A 19,265-nucleotide genomic window follows, 5' to 3' on the forward strand; every position below is an offset into this window, starting at 1 on the left:
GTTTAAGAGACTACTAGACAGGTATATGGAGGAATCTAAGGTGGGGGCTTATATGGGAGGCAGAGTTTGAGGGTCGGCACAACACTGTGGGTCGAAAGGCCTGTACTGTGCTGTACTATTCTATGTTCTATGTTCCAATTTTCCTGAACTGCCACTGGCACTTGGTCTCCCCTGGTTAACCCGACATAATCCACGGATCAATTGGTCTCTGAAGGTACTTCAAGAGTGGGGATCGGCATGCCTGTCTGCCTGTCTGGGTCCAGCTCCAGCCCCATTCCATGAATTCCACCCCCCCCACCGCCGTGTCAGCAAAGGACGTGGACTTGTCTGGGATTCCGGCTGAATATGAGGATCTCCTTAATGTTTTCAGTAAAGAAGGGCCACCACCCTACCCCCACACTGGCCATACGACTGTATCATAGACCTCATACCTGGCACTAGTCCTCCCCGGGGCCGGCTCGTTTCCCTCTCTCGTCCTGAAATAGTGGCCATAGAGGAATACGTAAAGGAGGCATTGAACATCAGATTTATCCGTCCATTAAACTCGCCGGCAGGAGCGGGATTCTTTTCTGTGAACAAGAAAGATGGAATCTTGGTCCCTGCATCGATTATCGGTCCCTGAACAACATCACTGTGCGGAACAGCTACCCTCTTCCCTTGCTGCCGTCTGCATTTGAAAATCTCCAGGGAGCAACAATATTTTCCAAAATTGATCTGCGCAATGCTTACGATCTGATTCATATAAGAGAAGAGAATGAGTGGAAAACGACTTTCAGCACCTCTAATGGCCACCATGAATACCTGGTGATGTATTTTGGTCTGGCCAACACCCCCGCTGTATTCCATGCCTTACTTAACGATGTGCTCAGGGAGATGTTGGACCAATTTGTGTTTGTGTATGTAACATGCAACATGCTGTGATGTTTCACTGATAATGTAATGGTTTCCCTGTAGCAGCAATGTTTGGGTTATGTATGACTAGAGATAACGGGGTTTGGAATGCCCTTGTTCTTTCTTGTGAGTCTGGAAGAGAGGTTTTTGCGTTTTTTTGCCGGGGAGAGAGGAAAGACGACGTGAATGGAGGGAGCTGGTAGACCGCCGAACAGAGTGGACTTGGAGCGAGGGTCCGAAGGCCAGCGACGATCGGAGGAGGTCGGTGGTAGACGACCGGCTTATCAGTGAGCTCCAACATTGCGCAATAGACTGTTTCATAAGAATGGGTCCTTTTTTTTCGTTTTCTTTACTAATCCTTTCGTCAAAGTAAGAATTATAAAGTTTAATCGTTTAATCGCATATTGTATACTGTTCGTAATTTCGGGGACTGATTTGTAACAGGGGATACGTAGCGCAGCATCTACCCAAACGAGATTTCTTTAGTTTGGCTGGGCGGGGGACTTTCACCCCGATGTTAAGCCGTTAGCCGAAGCGAGAGTTAAAATTGTGGGTCCGACGTACGGAACTGATTCCTTTGGATGCTGTTTGATTATCCCGAGCAATCAACCAGTGGGGCAGATATTTGTACTCCGGATTAATTTTTAATTCGCCTGTTAAGTACTGTTAAAGTTGCGATTGTGGGCGGAGGTTTGATAAAATGGCTGGCGCAGCTCTGGTTTTAATGCGGTCCAGCGCTGAGGTAGCGGTAGCTCGGGGCGGAAATTTCAAAAACAGGGTTCTATCATTTCTCAGGAGTGAGGGGAAGGAGTGGTCGGATTTGGAATATCTAGTTAGTCCATGTTCCCCGGTAAAGGGTGAGAATCCATAGTTAGTATCCACCCTTCCTTTTCAGGAGAATAGATTGAAAAATCAGATTTAAAGTCCCAGCTATGGCAGGGTCCGCCTATTCTCTGGAATAACGCCACCTCTAAAGGAGAGGAGGAGTACGAGACTTGGGCGGAGCGGACCCCTCAGTTGTTAGATGAGTGACAGTGCTCTGATGTAAAGCGACAGAAATTGGTTGAAAGTTTGAATAGGCGAGCCGCTGAGGTTGTGAGAGCTGTCAGGTTGAAATATCCGGTAGCGACAGCTGTCAATTACATGCAAGCACTGGACAGTGCTTTTGGCCCAACTGGAAGTCCAATGGAGTTCATGCTGGGGTTTCAGAACATGCGTCAGGAAAAGGAGGAGAAGCTTTCTGTCATGGTCCGGATCGGGGTCCTTTTAAATTTTCCTTGTTTATGTTAAGATCCGGACCGTTGATTCCCTGTTTTCCCGTATCCCTCGACTTTGGTGATTAGAGGCAATTAACGCCCGGCTGAACCGGTAGTTTATAGTCTCCGTCTTTCAGCTGTTCGGCGCGGGAGCGTCTGCCAAGTCACGGCGTGCCAATGTCATCTGGCCGGAGCAAGCCTCGTCCCTGCCGAATCGAGTGCCGGTAATTCGCCCTTCCTCAATGGAGCAAACCAGTCCAGTTACCTCGCCAAAGCGAGCCTGCAAAGTTTCCTCATCACGGTGGGTCCTTCAGTTAACCCGCTGGAGAGAATCAAGAACCGCTGTCTACTGTCCGGGGTCGAGACGAGAGCTCGCCACTACCCTGAGGCTGCAAGTCAAGTCCTGGCTCCGGGAGCATTCAAGTTTCAAGTCAAGTCCTCCACCTAGCGGCATTCAAGCTTCAAGTCAAGTCCTCTACCTAGTGGCATTCAAGCACCAATCCAAGTCCTGGTCCCGGCAGCATTCAAGCACCAAGTCAAGTCCTAGTCCTAGCGGCTGCCCAGTTCTGAGTCAAGTCCTGGCCCTGGTGGTCTGTGATTCCTGTCCTACCCCCTTGTCTGAATCCCTTCTGTGTCCCTCTCGCCTCTGGCCCTCGTCTGCAGCCCCGACCTGCACTTTGGTCTTGTTCCATCACGGGAGCTAGATAGGTACTGTCTGATGTTCATTCGTGTTGGTCTTGTCTTGTCCTCGCCTCCGTGGGGTAAGTCAGGCCGTCTCGCCGTTGCCCCGCGGGGGGTCATGTCTTGTCGTGACTTGTCCTCGCCTCCGTGCGGTACGTCAGGCCGTCTTGCCGTTGCCCCGCGGAGGGTCATGACTCCCGGCCCTATGTCCTGTGCCCAAGGGGGGGTCCTGGCTCTCTGTTCTGTGTGAGAATCCCGGCCCTATGTCCTGTACCCAAGGAGGGGTCCCGACTCTGTGTTCTGTGTATGTGTCCATGGTTCCATGTACCTGCTCCCCGAGACCGAGGCTCTGTGTTCGCATGTTCCTCCTCTCCCTAGCCCATGTCATGTCCTTGCCTGGTTCTGGGGTCTGAGCCCGAGGCAAGACGCAGGTACTGGGTCCTTGCCCAGTCTCTGGCTCGGAGTCCATATCCTAGCCTCCTCATGTCTCCTCTAGTTCTAGGAACCGATTCCAAGTCCAAGCCCAGACCCTTCGTTCCAGCTTACTCGTAGTCCTGAGTCCTTGTCCAGTTCGCTATTCCTGCTCCTGCCTTGCTCTCCTGGTATCGAACAATAAACTAAATCTAAGTAACATCACAAGATGTGTCTTGCATTTGGGTCCACCCTTGCTCGCAATGCCCCGCCGTTGTGACATAACGCTCTCGCCAAACGTGTACCCAGCAGACACAAACTGTATTTCCAAACTCTTGTCAGCCTGAAAGTCAAGGTGTTGTTGTTGTGATTTGCCCGCCGCCCACATCCCCCTCACCCTCCCGGGTCATCGATAATACAGGCAAATCTGTTGGTCGCCTGGAGGCTCCCATTGGGAGGTGGGGTGGGGGGGGGGGTACTATCATGGTCCGGATCGGGGTCTCTTTAAATTCTCCTTGTTGATGTTACTATCCGGACCGTTGATTCCCCGTTTTCCCGTGTCCCTCGACTTTGGTGATTAGAGGCATTTAACGCTCGGCTGAACCAGTAGTTTATAGTCTCCGGCTTTCAGCCGTTCGGCGCGGAAGCGTCTGCAAAGTCACAGTGTGCCAATGTCATCTGGCCGGAGCAAGCCTGGACCCCGCCGAAGCCAGTGCCGGTAAATTCGCCCTTCCTCACCGGACCAAGCCAGTCCAGTTACCTCGCCGAAAGGAGCCTGCAAAGTTTCCTCAACAAGGTGTGTCCGTCAGTTAACCCGCCGGAGGGAATCAAGAACCGCTGTCTACTATTCCCGGGTCGAGTCGAGAGATCGTCACTACCCTGAGGGTCCAAGTCAAGTCCTGGCCCTGGTGGCATTCAAGCTCCAAGTCAAGTCCTGGCCTGACGGCATTCAGGCACCAATTCAAGTCCTGTCCCTCGTGGCTTCCCAGTTCTGAGTCAAGTCCTGGCCCTGGCGGTCTGTGATTCCTGTCCTACCCCCTTGTCTGAATCCCTTCTGTGTCCCTCTCTCATCTGGCCCTCGTCTGCAGCCCCCGCCTGCACTTCGGTCTTGTTCCATCACCGGAGCTAGATAGGCACTGTCTGATGTTCATTCGTGTTGGTCTTGTCTTGTCTTGTCCTCGCCTCCCTGGGGTAAGTCAGGCCGTCTTGCCGTTGCCCCGTGGAGGGTCATGAGTCCCGGCCCTATGACCTGTACCCAAGGAGGGGCCCCGGCCCTATGACCTGTACTCAAGGAGGGGTCCCGGCCCCTATGACCTGTACCCAAGGAGGGGTCCAGGCTCTCTGTTCTGTGTATATGTCCATGGTTCCATGTACCTGCTCCCCGAGACCGAGGCTCTGTGTTCCCATGTTCCTCCTCTCCCTTGCCCATGTCATGTCCTTGCCTGGTTCTGGGTTCCGAGCCCGAGGCAAGACCCAGGTACTGGGTCCTTGCCCAGTCTCCGGCTCGGAGTCCATACCCTAGCCTCCTCATATCTCCTCTAATTCTGGGAGCCGATTCTGAGTCCAAGCCCAGGCCCTTGGTCCAGGCCTGGTCGCAGTCCTGAGTCCTTGTTCAGTTCGCTATTTCCTGCTCCCGCCTTGCTCTCCTGGTATCGAAAAATAAACTAAATCGAAGTAATCTCGCAAGATGTGTCTTGCATTTGGGTCCACCCTTGCTCCCAATGCCCCGCCATTGTGGTACTTTCTGCTTTTATTTTTAGAGAGGCAGCTAACTTGCTTGCAGCGCAGAGGGGTCATTCAGACGGCTGAGGTGGATCAGTTAATGGACCAGACAGCCAGCGGCGCCCAGTCCCATGACTTGATTGCTTGGGGTCTCCGACAATCTCGTAAGAGGAGCCCCCCTCCATGAGCTGATCAGAGAGGAAGAGGAGAACGCGGCGGAAGCGCGGGAGGACTCCATCAGCAGGGTGCAGTCCTCGGTAGCAGTCCCCTGCGGTGAAGTGACCATAGATAGCCTAACCCGGGGAGTGGTAGAGGAGATGGTGGCAGAGCTGAGAACGGAGATATGTCGGCTCTTATCAGCGGGCGTAACCTCGCCCCACCTACCTAATGATGGAGTTGATGGGATCCCGCAAGGGGAAGAACAATGCGGAGGGCTGCTGGCAGCAGGTGTCAAACCAGAAGGAGAGTGAACCCCCGGGAACCTAAGTCGTTGGGAAAACCTGGAGGAGACCCAGTGAGGAAACATCCTGGTGTCTTTGGGTGAACACGTTCCCGGCAATGTAGCAAGGGACAACCGAAAGCGATAGGCCCAATTCCTGAAGGTTTAGTGTGTCCATGCTCCAGTGTGTCGCTACGAATAGAGGGTATTTATGCTAAAACCATACTCGACATCGGGTCACAGGTCACGTTGTTCCACCTTTCGTTTTACAACCGGTACCTGAAACATTTACCATTGACACCATTCAGGGCACCGGAGTTCTGAGAGCTTAGTGCTGGTGATTATCCATACGACGGTTATTTGTCAGTGAAGTTGGAGTTCTCGCAAGCCGATATGGGAGTGTCTGAGGTCCTTGATACATTGGTGCTGGTTTGTCCGGACCCTGTTGAGAAGGGCGGTGTTTCAATACTGGTGGGGACCAACACCCCTCTTGTGAAGAGGCTCATGAGGGCCTGCAAGCAGAAGGCTGGCGAGAGCTTTCTGGGAACATTGTCCGTGCACCCGGTGTTTCGAGCTGCTTTTGAGGAAATGCGTGGCTGCATCAGTCCGGATATCGAATTTAGACGAGGGACAGTGTGGTTCACCCAGTCGAGGCCAATCGTAGTACGTCCCAGGGAAGTGGCGAGAGTGATGGGAACCCCCAAATTTCCAGGAGTTCCCTCTTAGTGGACTCACCGGAAGACCACGAGCGGGAGTCAGGATTTCCTGCTGGGGTACTGGTGAGGCCCGAATTGCAGAAGCCCTCGGTTGTACAGGCAAGCACGATGGCAGTGATTGTCAAGAACACTACGAAGACGGAGATGACCTTCAAGCGGAGGATGCCCCTGGCGCATTTGTTCCCGGTGACGGTGAAGTCTAGTGCCCCTGTGAGACACGCTGGGGAGAAACTATTGGAAAAAGGGGGAAAGTTGACGGCTAAATCATACAACTTCGGGAACTCCCGGGTTCCTGCGGATTGGAAGAGGAAGTTGGTAGAGAAGATGTTTAAGCTGGAAGGTGTATCTTCCACTGACGAGTTTGATGTGGGTTGTTCCAAGAGCACGCATCACACTATCCAGGGGACTGAGGATACCCCGTTCAGAGAAAGGTCGCGGCGGCTGGCCCCTGCACAGCTGGAGGACGTTCGGCAGCATTTGTGTAAGTTGAAGGAAGCTGGGATCACCACAGAGTCCCGAAGCCCCGATGCGTCCCCAATAGTAGTGTCCCGAAAGAAGAATGGGAAGGTACTGATGTGTGTGGACTATAGGACCCTGAACAGGCGCACCATCCCTGACCAGAATACTGTCCCGAGGATTGAAGACGCGCTGGCCTGCCTGAGTGGTGTGAAGTGGTTCACTGTGCTGGACTTGAGGAGTGGATATTACCAGATCCCCATGAGTGAGGCCGACAAACAGAAAACGGCGTTTATATGTCCCCTGGGGTTTTACCATTTCGAAAGGATGCCCCAGGGCATTTCGGGAGCTGCTGCAACCTTCCAGCGGGTCATGGGGAAGACAGTGGAGGATATGAACTTGCTTGAGGTATTGGTCTATCTGAATGACCTCATAGTATTTGGATCCACCTTGGAAAAACATGAGACGAGGCTGCTGAAAGTGCTGGGCCGCCTGAAAACTGAAGCATTAAAGCTTTCCCTGGGCAAGTGCCAGTTCTGCCAAACGTCTGTTAGCTATGTTGGGCACATAGTCTCACGGCATGGGGTAGTTCCCAACCAAGATCGAGGCGGTTACCACTTGACCAAGACCCCAGATTGTCAGCACTCTGCGCTCGTTTCTCGGGTTCTGTGGTTACTGTCAGATGTTTGTGAAAGGCTACGCGAAAGTGAGTCACCCTTTGAATCAGCTTCTGTGCGGTTACCCTCACAGAAAAGGGAGGGAAGAAAGGACAGCAGGGTGGAGAGTATCTTAGCCCGTCGGAGCCCTTTGGACCGAGGTGGGATGCAAAATGTGAGGAGGCCTTCGGTCGCTGAAGGAGCAGCTGACCCAGGCGCCAGGCCGGGCTTTTGCGGACCCTCGATTACCGTATGTACTAGAAGAGTTTGCCAGCGGAGAGGGTCTGGGGGCGCGGTGTATCAGGGTCAGGGCTCCGGGTTGTGGTCTGTGGCGTTTGTCAGACGGAGTCTGTCGCCCTCCGAGAAAAACTATCCCACGCACAAGTTAGAATTTCTGGCGTTGAAATGGGCGGTGGTGGATAAGCTGAGTGACTACCTCTACGGGGCCAAGTTTGAGGTGAGGACGGACAACAACCTTCTAACTTATATTCTGACCTCGGCGAAATTGGATGCGACAGGCCATCGGTGGTTGGCGAGGTTGTCTGCCTATGATTTCAGCCTGAAGTACCGGCCGCGAAGCAGGAACGACGATGATGATGCTTTGTCCCGACAGACGCATGAGGACTGGTCAGGGCCGAGGAGTGGGAGGGCGTTCCTGCTCCGGGGGTGAAGGCCCTGTTCACTTTGCCATCACCGTGAAGGCAGAGGAAAAGGAGGGGCAAGAGCGAGCCGTGGATCAATTGGGGGCTTCTAATGACGCCACCTCTCAAGTTAATTGTAACCCGACGGCTATGAAGACAAATCAGCTGCACGAATTGCGTTCTGGGGAAGTGGCTGCCGCTCAGCGAGATGACCCGGGATGAATTGGTACCATTTGGGCGGCTGTCGAAAAGGGAGACTTGGCTCGGGCGGAGAGGACGAAGCACGCGTCGGTGCCTCCATTATTACGAGAATGGCCTCGGTTAGAGTTGATGAACCAGTTCTTATACCGGGTCACGTCACCCCCAGAACGACCCGGCGTTGCCAGCTGATTCTACCCGAGAAGTATCGGAGGTTGGCGTTGAAATTGCTTCATGATGATTCTGGACATTTGGGGGTGGGAAAGACCTATGGATTACTCGGAGACCGGTTTTACTGGTCCCGAATGAAGTCGGAGGTCGAAGAATACCGCAAGTCATGCATTCCATGCATACCGCGGAAGGCACTGTCTACGCGGGCAGCTCTCTTGTCCCACCTGCAGAATGCGGGTCCTCTGGACCTAGTGTGCATGGATTTCCTGTCAACAGAACCCGATGCCAGCAACACAGCGAATGTCTTGGCCATCACGGAACACTGCACCAGATATGCTCGGCTTTTCCTACCAAGTACGGTGGCAAAGGTTTTATGGGAGAAGTATCTCGTTTATCATGGCCTTCCCAGGCGAATACATAGTGATCAGGGACGGGATTTCGAAAGCAGACTCATCCGTGAGTTACTGGGCATGCTTGGAGTCGAGAAGCCGAGGACCACGCCCTATCTCCCACAGAGTCATCCCCAGCCAGAGAGGTTAAATCGGACCTTGCTAAGCATGCTCGAGAACCTGGAGATCAGCAAGAAGAGCAGGCGGAGTCAACATATTGGTCATTTGGTTCACAGTTATAATTGTAGACGAAATGAAGCTACTGGGTACTCGCCATATTATCTGATGTTTGGGCGCGAGGCAAGGTTGCCCATTGACCTTTGTTTTGGGACTGACGAGGGTGACTTACCACCGAAGACTTATCTGAAGTATGTGTCTGACATGAGAAGAGAGTTGAAAAGGGTTTATGAATTAGCTGGGGTCGCGGCTGCCAAGCAGAGTTAAGGGAGTTAGAGGAAGTATGATCAAAAGGTGAGATTTTCCCAGTTCCTGCCGGGAGACAGAGTCCTGATAAGGAATCTGGGGCTACCTTGAAAGCATAAGCTGGCTGACCGCTGGGCGGCTACGCCCCATGTGGTGGAGAGTCAGATGCCAAACCTACCAGTTTTCCGGGTGAAATCAGAAGATGGGAATGGACCTGTCAAGATTCTCCATCAGAACCACCTGTTGCCCCGGGTCAAAAGGTGCAAGTAGACCCAGAGCCCGACTTGGAGCCTACACCTAATAAGAGTGCTCTGCGGAAACGCGGGGTGCTTACCGGGCTGCCAACAGGCGAGGTTAGGCCGGCCCCCACCCCTGAGAGGGATACCGATTCGGAGGATGAGGAGCTGGATGTGTGGCATATGCTGCCTTTTGCTAACTCCTCATTGATTGAGGAAGAGACTCCCGTCCCTTCTCCCATTGAGACGGGTGAAGTGGGCGGCGGGGGGGGGGGGCGGAGGTGGGGGGAGGGCTATCTGTGGATAGCCTAGGTTGCACCGGGACTTTGCAGGGCAGGAAGCAGGGTTTGATCACGGGACAGAGGGCTCCGAGTTGCAGGTGGGCACGAGTATTAGATCGGGGGATGCTACGCCAGGTAGACTGGAAGTATCCCCAGTAGTGTCGGAACCTGAAGAGTCAGATGATGGGCCGTGGAGTTTTCAGAGAATTAGGAGACCACCGGATAGGTTGGCCTATACAGCACCAGGGGAACAGAGTGTGACCCCTACTGTGTTGCGGAGCTTTATCACTGCCTTTTACACCTGGATTGGGCTTTGTGTTTCGCAGGAGGGGTTGGCGAACTATCTCAACGTCATGAGGACATGGCTAAATTTGGTGGGGAGAGTGTGACATGCTGTAGGGTTTCAATGCTGTGTAACATGCTGTAAGGTTTCACTGATAATGTAATGGTTTCTCTGTAACAGCAATGTTTGGCTTATGACTAGAGATAACGGGGTTTGGACTGCTCTTCGTTCTTGTGAGTCTGGAAGAGAGATTTTGGCGGTCTTTTGCCGGGGAGAGATGAGGAGAGAAGACCCGAATGGAGGGAGTTGGTAGACCACCGGACGGAGTGGACTTGGAGCGAGGGTCCGAAGGGCAGCGACGATCGGTGGAGGTCAATGGTAGACGGCCGATTATCAGTGAGCTTCAACATTGCGCAATACGCTGTTTCATAAGAATGTGCTCTTCTAATTTTCTTTTTCGTTTTCTTTACTAACCCTATAGTCAAAGTAGGAATTATGAAGCTTAATCTTTTAATCGCACATTGTAAACTGTTTGTTATTTCAGGGTACTGATTTGTAGCAGTGGACACATCCCGCAGCATCCACGCAAACGAGATTTCTTAAGTTTGGCCGGTCTATCACCCCCTATATTAAGCCGCTTGCCGAAGCGAGAATTACATGTATTTAGATGACCTCCTTATCTATTCCCGCTCTCATCAGGAGCACGTACAGCAATCTCAGACGCCTTCTTGAAAATAACCTGTACGCCAAGCCTGAAAAATGTCAATTGCATAAAGACCAGGTGCCATTTTTGGGCTATATACTTGCCCATTCAGTGCTCAAACGGACCCTAGTAAAGTTCAGGCAGTTACAGAGTGGCCAAAACCGTCTACAGTCAAACAGGTACGGCGTTTCATGGGGTTTGCGAACTTTTATCGCCGCTTCATTCGGAATTTCGGCTCTATCGCGGCTTCAATGAATGCACTCACCAAGAAAACCTCGGCAGGATTCTACTGGACGGACGATGCCGGCCAAGCATTTTCAAAGCTAAAGCGATGTTTTACCACTGCCCCGCTGCTGCAACACCCAGACCCATCTCGGCCATTCCTTATCGAGATGGATGCATCCGATGTAGGCATTGGAGCTGTCCTCTCTCACCGCCCGTCTGCGGATAGCCCGTTGCACCCTTGTGCCTTTCTTTCCCATCGCATAGCTCTGGCCGAAAGGAATTACAACGTTGGGAACTGGGAGATTCCAGCTGTGAAGGAGGCCCTAGAGGAATGGCGACACAGGCTGGAGGTGGCAGAGCATCCATTCTTGGTCTGGACAGATCACAAGAATCTCTCCTATATTGAGATGCTAAGAGACTCAACTCTCGTCAAGTCCGGTGGGCTCTCTTCCACACACGGTTTAATTTCATCCTCACTTATCGTCCCGGCAGCAAGAATACAAGGCCGAACGCTCTCTCCCGGCAGTTCGACGGATCTGAGGACAATGCCGATCCAGAGCCCATTCTTCCTCGCTCGTGTATCGCTGCTCCGGTGATCTGGGGAACAGAGGCAGAGGTGAGGGCCGCCCAACAATCACATCCAGGCCCGGATGAGAGACCTCCCAACCGGCTGTTTGTTCCTGCCGCGGTGCGTTCCAGAGTGTTGGAATGGGGTCACTCCTCCCATCTGGATGGACATCCGGGAATTCAATGGACTCAGGAGTTTAAAAGAGACAATGTTGGTGGCCATCTATGTCCCAGGATGTCCACGACTTTGTATCTGCCTGTCCTACCTGCGCTCGAAACAAGTCATTACGTCAGAGCCCTGCGGGTCTGTTATGTCCATTGCCTGTGCCCCATCGCCCCGGTCTCACCTCTCAGTAGATTTCATCACTGGTCTGCCCTCGCCTAATGGAAACACCGCCATTTTGGCCGTTGTGGATCGATTTTCCAAGGCTGCCCACGTCATTGCCCTCCCCAAGCTCCCATCGGCTCGTGAGACTGCCACACTCATGGTTCAAAACGTGTTCAGGATCCATGGCTTTCTTCAAGACATAGTGTCTGATCGTGGACCACGGTTCATTTCCCGCTTTTGGAAGGGTTTCTGCTCTCTTTTTGGAGTCACGGCCACCCCCTCGTCTGGCTTCCACCCCCAATCTAATGGCCGGACGGACAGAATGAACCAGGAGTTGGAGACAACCCTGCGCTGTCTTTCCGCTTCCAGCCCCACATTCTGGACCTCCCAATTGGTATGTCTCCCTTTGAATGCCAGAAAGGATTCCAGCCCCCGCTCTTCCCTGATCAGGAGATCGACGTGGGAGTTCCTGCTGCTGAACAGCTGATTCAGCGCTACAAGCGCACCTGGAGACAAGCCAGGGCTTCTCCGCTGCGCGCCAAGAAACAGCATTCCCGGCAGGCTGATCGGCTCCGTCGACAGGTAAGGCCATTCAATCCTGGAGAGGAGGTCTGGTTGGCATCAAGGGATCTTCCTCTGAAAGTCGAGAACCGGAAAGTGGCACCGCGCTACGTGGGACCGTTTGTAGTGGAAAGGGCTGTCAGCAAGGTGCCCTATATTTGCGTCTACCAGCATCACTGAAGATCCACCAGTATTCCATGTTTCCCAGCTGAAGCCTGTTACTGCCTCTTCGTTGGGCCCACCTGCCCCACCTGCCCCTCCTCCCCGCAGGGTAGATTGTTCCCTTGTCTATACTATGCGACGCCTCCTGACATCTCGCCGGGTACGTGGTAAGGTCCAGTACCTTGTGGACTGGAAAGGGCATGGCTCAGAAGAACGTACTTGGATTCCGTGTTACGGATATTTTCGACCAGTCGCTGATCCGGGATTTCCAACGGACACAGGTCTGTGCGCCTCAGGGGCTGCGCCTGGAGAGGGGGGCCCTGTCACAACCACGGATTCGGCAGCGAGGTAGATACGGCAATTGTGCTTGTGAATTTGCACGTGTCAGCTAATTATTTAATCGTGATAGTATTGAACTCTATATTTGTCTTTCGAGTGCTTGTCGAGACGTGGAGTGAGAACATCAACGCTTCACTGTCTGTTTTGCTTTCGCCTTGAAATTTGACTTTCGAGTCAACCGACTTCGAAGACTGGCAGTATTCGTTTAATGTTTAGATTTTCTTTTCAGCTGCAGTGTAGACTTCGGTTCCCATTTCAGAGTTTTAGTTAACGGCTCTATTTGGGCAAGCGTTTATTGCTTATTTTCCCTTATTGCGAATAGTGTTTAAAGTTTCACACACAATAGATGCCAGGAGAGATCATTCGGCCCCTCGAGCCTGCTCCGCCATTCACTGTGATCATGGCTGACCATCCACAGTCAGTACCCTGTTCCTGCCTTCTCCCCATATGCCTTGACTGCGCTATCTTTAAGAGTTCCATCTAACTCTTTCTTGACAGAATCCAGAGAATTGGCCTCCACTGCCTTCTGAGGCAGAGCATTCCACAGATCCACAACCCTCTGTGTGAAAAAGTTTTTCCTCAACTCCGTTCTGAATGGTCTACCCCTAATTCTGAAAGTGTTGCTTCTTCCGTGAATGCCTCACCTCCCCTTCATACCCCATCCCTTATTTATTATTATTATTATTATTATTATTATTGTTATTTCCCCTTTTTTTCTCTCTCTCTTTTTTCTCCCTCTGTGCCTCTCACAATAGTGGGTGCCCCTCTCCCTTTCTTTCTCCCTAGGCCTCCGGTCCCATGATCCTCTCCCTTCTCCAGCCTTGCATCCGTTTTGCAAATCAACTTTCCAGCTCTTAACTCTATTCTCCCCCCCCACCCCCCACCCCGTCTTCTCCTAATCATTTCGGATCTCCTCCTCCTCCTCCCCCTTTCAACTCTCTTGCTATCTCTTCTTTCAGCCAGTCCTGAGGAAGGCTCTCGGCCCGAAACGTCGACTGTACCTCTTCCTATAGATGCTGCCCGGCCTGCTGCGTTCACCGGCATTTGTTATGTGTGTTGCTTGAGTTTCCAGCATCTGCAGATTTCCTCATGTTCGCAATAAAGTTTGTGAACTATCGACCTGCTTCAGTGTCTCTCTCTCCGCTCTTGGGCCACATCCGAACCTGGTAACAAGTGCTTGATGCATGTTTGAGGAACATTGAACAGGCACCAATGGGGTTGCTCTACATGGACTCAATGGGCTGAATAGCCTCATATGTATTTTGATAAATTCCGCCATAAGATCACAACACATCGGAGCAGAAACAGGCCATCCAGCTCATTTACTCCACCATTCCATCATGGCTGATTTACCATCCCTCTCATTCCCCTTCTTCTGCCTTGTCCACATCCGCGTCGACGCGTTTACTTTTCAAGAAACTGTCAATCTCCACTTTAAGTATATTTAATGACTTGGCCGGCACAGCCGTCTGTTACAATGAATTCCATTGATTCACCACCCTCTCGCGAAAGCAATTCCTCCTCCTCTCTGTTCGAAGAGGATGTCCTTGTCTTCTCAGGCTCTTCCCTCTGGTCCTTGACTAATAGGAACTCAGAGAACAACTTGGGAACAGGTGGGTGTGCAATTTCTTCGATTGGAATGGTGGGACTTGCCCATTGGGGGTAGTATTTTTGAGAGAATGCTTTCTTTTTCAGGATCTCTGTGTTGTGCGAAGTCGAACCTTGGATTTCAGATCCACTCTACCTTTCCATGCAAGTACAAACAGCACTGATCACACTTCCAGCTCTACCAGGATTGCTGTTTCTCTCTTTACCTCTCCCTCTGTCACCCATCCCACAACTCTCCCAACCAGTTCCCTTCCCGCCTTTCTGTCTCCTGGACGTTTTATTCTCTGATCTCACCTTCGCTATCTGCTGTTTCTCTGTCATCCCCTCTCTCTATCCATCCCATCTCTCCTTCCCTCTGTCTATATGTCTCTTTCTCTGACACACACACACGCTTCCTCCCTCTGCCACCATTATCATGCTCCTCAGCCGAGGGAAGCAGCCATTGTTTGAAATCCCGGACTGAATCGCCCAATGGTGACTACCCCGTCCATCGAAGTAACGGCAAGGGGGTGAGGGTGAGGTCAGCGGTGGAGGGCTCTGAGCGAGTTGGTGGGGAGGGAGAGGAAGGATCAAAGTCGGAACAGGGTTCGGGAAATGAATGTAGTGGTGCTGCAAATGGGGAGAGGATAAGGGTTCAGCCGAGGAAGCGCTGGCGGAGTGGGTAGGATTGGGAGGAGAAGGGCGGGAGGGCGATGGGTACAGTTGAGAGTAGGGAAAGCAGATCCGGAACTAATCTGAACCGAATCCCGAACTACTTTGTCTCTGGACTCCTGCACCACACGCCATCGCTCAATAGATAATTGAGAAACAGAATTTAAACATCAATCCTTGTGACCCGGTCTTTACTTCAACCGTCTCAGATAACCAGACTGTCCAGTTTGTGTCAGTATTGCTCATTTCTGGCGAAACCGCTTTAGCCCAGAACGTAACTGCAATGTATTCTGCTTAACCGAATATTTCCAGCCACGTTTATGTTCATTTCCTTTACCAACCTTCCCAAAACCAACTGTTTTGTTCTCATTTAACATCGCAGCCTCACAGTCAACCCACCACCCTGACCCGATTCTTTCCAGTATCTCCGCAATGGAACTTCCCGTCATTCGTTGCTGATATTCGGTGTCCAAGGCTGCCGGAGAGATTTCCTGAACTTCACGAACCAGAGAGAGACGAGTCTCCCCTCTCTTCCCTCCTCCCACTCAGTATCAGAATAGGAAAAACACGAAAGAAGACGAAACACACACACGGAAATCATTCCCGCACTGATCATATTTATTGGTAGTTAATCACCATTACCGTCTGTCAGTCTAATCCTGATAATGTATCACAAAACGTTTATTAATTATTCTAATTAAACCAAACCCAATTTCAGAGAAAACCAGTCACAGCCTGGAATTTCCAGAAGCCAAGTAACTGTCCGCGTTACCACCGTGTAGCCTCTCAGTAGGAAAAAGAACCAAATCCGCCTCAAATCAGAGTACAAATATTCCAACACCACAGTGGAAACTACAGAGAGCGGAAAAGAAGGGAAATACAGTGAAGAGCGAGTAAGAGTGGTAGAGGTGAAAGATACAAGGCCATGATCCCCTGTTAATCAGGAACAAACAAGGCCGAAGCCGCGCTCTGTTTAACAGCTGGATTGTGTGACTGTTGCGGATATTTTCGAGGCTGCTCCTTGTTGAACTGAGCAGGAGTACCTCTTCCCACTGCTCCAGTCTGCGCCGGGCACCGTCAGGTAGCTGCTGAGACTGAAGGTTTTGTCCGCGTTCTGAGTCACTCCGCTGGTTTGCACCTCACTGCTCGTCGGACGGTCGTTCACTGTCCAGCTGACGACAGGGAAGCCCATAGACAATTTACTGACCAGGCAAACTAAGGTGCCCAATCCTTTAGCGGAGATCTCCTCGGCTGACGGCCCAAGCAGTTTCACTGAAGGGTCCGGGAGTTGCCGAGCTGAACGAGAACAAAAGATGACGGGTTTCAAAACGCGAAATATATTTCGACATTTTTTTTTACAAAACTATAAAAGTTTATTTCCATCATATATACACAAAATACAGACTTTCAATAGTTACAAGACAGTAAGTATACTCAGAGTAAAATATGGTTACTACCGTTTATAAAACAGTCAATACCCTGCGGGGTTCATCGCTCCCGGTTCCTCCGCAGTTTGACAGAGAGCAAGTGAAAGGTTTCAGGTTCATTAAGTGGGGCTGCGAGTCTCATTGAAAGACAGCGCAGTGCCCATGGAGGACAGTGCATATTGCTTATACTGGAATACTGGAAATCTACTCCACCGGGTGAGGCTTTTTAGCGCTGAGTCATTCCCGGAATTGAGAGACAGACTGGCATCAAAGCGCCCCCAGAGTAGTTTAAATCGCCCACTCTCTGTGCCATTAGATACACGTTCCTCCTCTTCACTCCGACCCACCCAGTCGTCACTAATGGCCCAGTGTCTGCAGGGAGAAAAAAAAAAATCTCACAATCTGCTCTGCCCCAGTGGGCGAGAGCACCAAAAGCGCGGTCCTGTGCTCCATGGCTCGGGGCAGAGTAGGTCGTTCTGTGATTTGTGATGATGTCGAAGGATTCGGCTCCCACTCACTGTGCGGATTGGGAGATTGGATTTTCCGCAAGAGCTCTGGCCATAGTCGGTGTAGTGTCGGGATCGCTGAAAAGTGGTTCCCCAGAAAGGAACAGCGCTCAAATGAGCAGGTGGAGAGGAGGCGAGGGCTGGACACTGCGAGAGGGTCTTTTAATTGATGGGTGCTGGAGGAGAGTTCCACGCTCACTGGGAGGAGAGCAAGTCCAGTAGGTGTCCGAGGGATGTTTCGCGGGAATGTGCTAAACAATAACTTGAAACTTGTCGTTCTAATGTATTGTCATGGACTGTCTTCAGTCGGCAACGTCCTGCCCCACTGTGTCCCTTCTCTTTCGTTCCTATCAAAGCAACATAATAACTGACAAACTAACACTAGAACCCAAATAACACTAATGATCAGAAAATGTTAAATCATAGTTTGTCCAAAAACGCAACCGGAATGAGAAATGTTTCATTAAGAGAAGGTAACAATTCACCAAACACAACGTTGTCCCGTAAAACTGACGCTGAACTCGAAACACGATTCAATTGTAAATCAATATTTTCACTTTAATATTCGCTAGGATTTTATAACGTATATTCGCCGTATTTATGCCGTGGTTATTGCAGGAGATACTTCCCAGACACTTACCTGTAACAAGGAGCTTTGTCCCACGGCCGAACACCCACACAGTGTGAAATTCCGGGCTTCAGTCAATTACCCAGGACTCTGTAATCAGGCAGAAAACACGGTCAGACGTTCCCGAGTCAGCTTGAAACCAGACTTCACACATCCCGACTGTCCCGATCTGTGAGGGGCTGGAGGGGGTGAACTCACAGCCGCACCGCCAGACTGACATTAAACGACATCAAACACTCGATAATGGGCGACGGGATTCGGAAACTTTCCAAATACGGCAAGATTGACTTTGGAAAATACTGTATAAAGGGCGAAATTAAATTGACTTTATGAAGAGCTGAAGATTCCAATGTTCCATCCGATGCAAAGATGTGAAGTGTATCATGTCTGCTGACCCCAGTTTTTGTTTTACCTTCTCTCACTGTGATAATTAAGTACTGGTTCGTGTAACCCACTTTCCGCAGTAATAGACGGCAGCGTCATTCATCTCCACTCTGTTTATGATTAACTGATGCTCGGTGCCGGCGCTGTTGACTGTCGACGTGAAACGGTCACTGCTAATTCCAGGGGTGTAGCTTGGGCTATTCCAGGAATCATGGTAATTTAGGATCCAGTGTGGAATTGTTCCTGGAGTCTGCTTGTACCAGTTCACACGATTGCCATCCTTTGACCCGATGTTACCCACTTTGGCAGTTTGAGGGTTTGAACTCGTTCTAAATGTGGGGACCAAACAATGACGCTTGAGGAGCTGACTGGCTCCATCCATTCCTTCGAGTCGAACAAAACTCCCAGAATTGATAGTTTACAGTTCTCAGCTCTGATGCACCTTTTCAAGTGAAGTCAAATCGAATGGCATCAAGTTTAATTACCATTCCAACGATACTCGGAGACAGTCCAACGAGACAGCATTCATCTGGGGCCAAGGAGCATAACTTAGGTTCAAAATAGCGAGATAGAGAGAAAGAGAGGGAGAGAAAGGGAGAGGGAGAGAGAGAGAGAGAGAGGGGGGGGGGCAGGTCCCTGAGCGACATCCACTTCGATGACACAGCTCCCGGCAATACAGCCTGTCATTCCACAAATCGAACACTGGAGGGCAGCACTGACCGAAGAGGCCAAATCTCAACTGAGCACGGACTCCATGCTGCACCGTCTCCAGCGTCGTCTCATTTGCAAGCTCGCTGGAGACCGAATCCGTGTCTACAACCGAGGCCATGCTGCTATCTCGTCACCCGTTATACACGAAGCAAGTGAAACAGGACTGTTGCATCTCACATTATCGATGTTCAGCGATCGCAAGATAAACGTCCAAGACAGTCACTCACGGTGACACGGCACTCTGCTTTTGCGCACCAACCCCCACACCTTCGAGTGCAGGCAGCAACTCGGTCCGCACTCAGGTCAGCTCCTCCGAACATTCTCCAGCCCATCTGCCGGCCTCTCCTCTGAGCCGAGCTGGGCACCGGCTCCTTTGTCACCCCATCCGGCGGCTACGAACAACGCGGTAGACCTACTGTGCCCGCAGTTCTGAAAGTGCAGTATATTCATAGGATCATTAAAAAATCACACATTTGAAAAAGAAAAGCCCACCTTTGTTTGGCCGCTGCGTTAGAACACGCCGCCATCTTAGCGGCATCACAATGTGGGAAGTGCACAATGCGATGCTTCTAGTTGTCACATGTCAGACTCCACGAGGAAGGGCATCCAGAACTC

The 19,265-nt window shown here is 51.4% G+C and overlaps 1 protein-coding gene across 1 annotated transcript; it reads right to left on the reverse strand.

The window, feature by feature from the left end:
* Positions 1–15,819: 15,819 nt before the first annotated feature.
* Positions 15,820–18,321, reverse strand: LOC140188252 (immunoglobulin lambda-1 light chain-like). The gene is made up of 3 exons (XM_072244351.1): positions 17,990–18,321; positions 17,568–17,605; positions 15,820–16,290 (listed from the first exon to the last, which is right to left on the reverse strand). The coding sequence occupies exons 1-3, from the start codon at positions 18,319–18,321 to the stop codon at positions 15,968–15,970; spliced, it is 693 nt and encodes a 230-aa protein (XP_072100452.1). The 3' UTR covers positions 15,820–15,967.
* Positions 18,322–19,265: the final 944 nt, after the last annotated feature.

Source organism: Mobula birostris, chromosome 26 (genome assembly GCF_030028105.1).
Source record: "Mobula birostris isolate sMobBir1 chromosome 26, sMobBir1.hap1, whole genome shotgun sequence".
NCBI lineage: Eukaryota > Metazoa > Chordata > Chondrichthyes > Myliobatiformes > Myliobatidae > Mobula > Mobula birostris.

What these genes read in the sequence shown, in the direction of transcription:
- LOC140188252 (XM_072244351.1), bottom strand. Translation starts at nt 18,321, where the DNA reads ATGGATGGAGCCAGTCAGCTCCTCAAGCGTCATTGTTTGGTCCCCACA. An exon ending in TGGGTTACACGAACCAGTAC is followed by an intron (nt 17,606 to 17,989) that starts TTAATTATCACA and finishes ATTTCACACTGT; the next exon opens with GTGGGTGTTCGGCCGTGGGA. An exon ending in GACAAAGCTCCTTGTTACAG is followed by an intron (nt 16,291 to 17,567) that starts GTAAGTGTCTGG and finishes GTTCTCGTTCAG; the next exon opens with CTCGGCAACTCCCGGACCCT.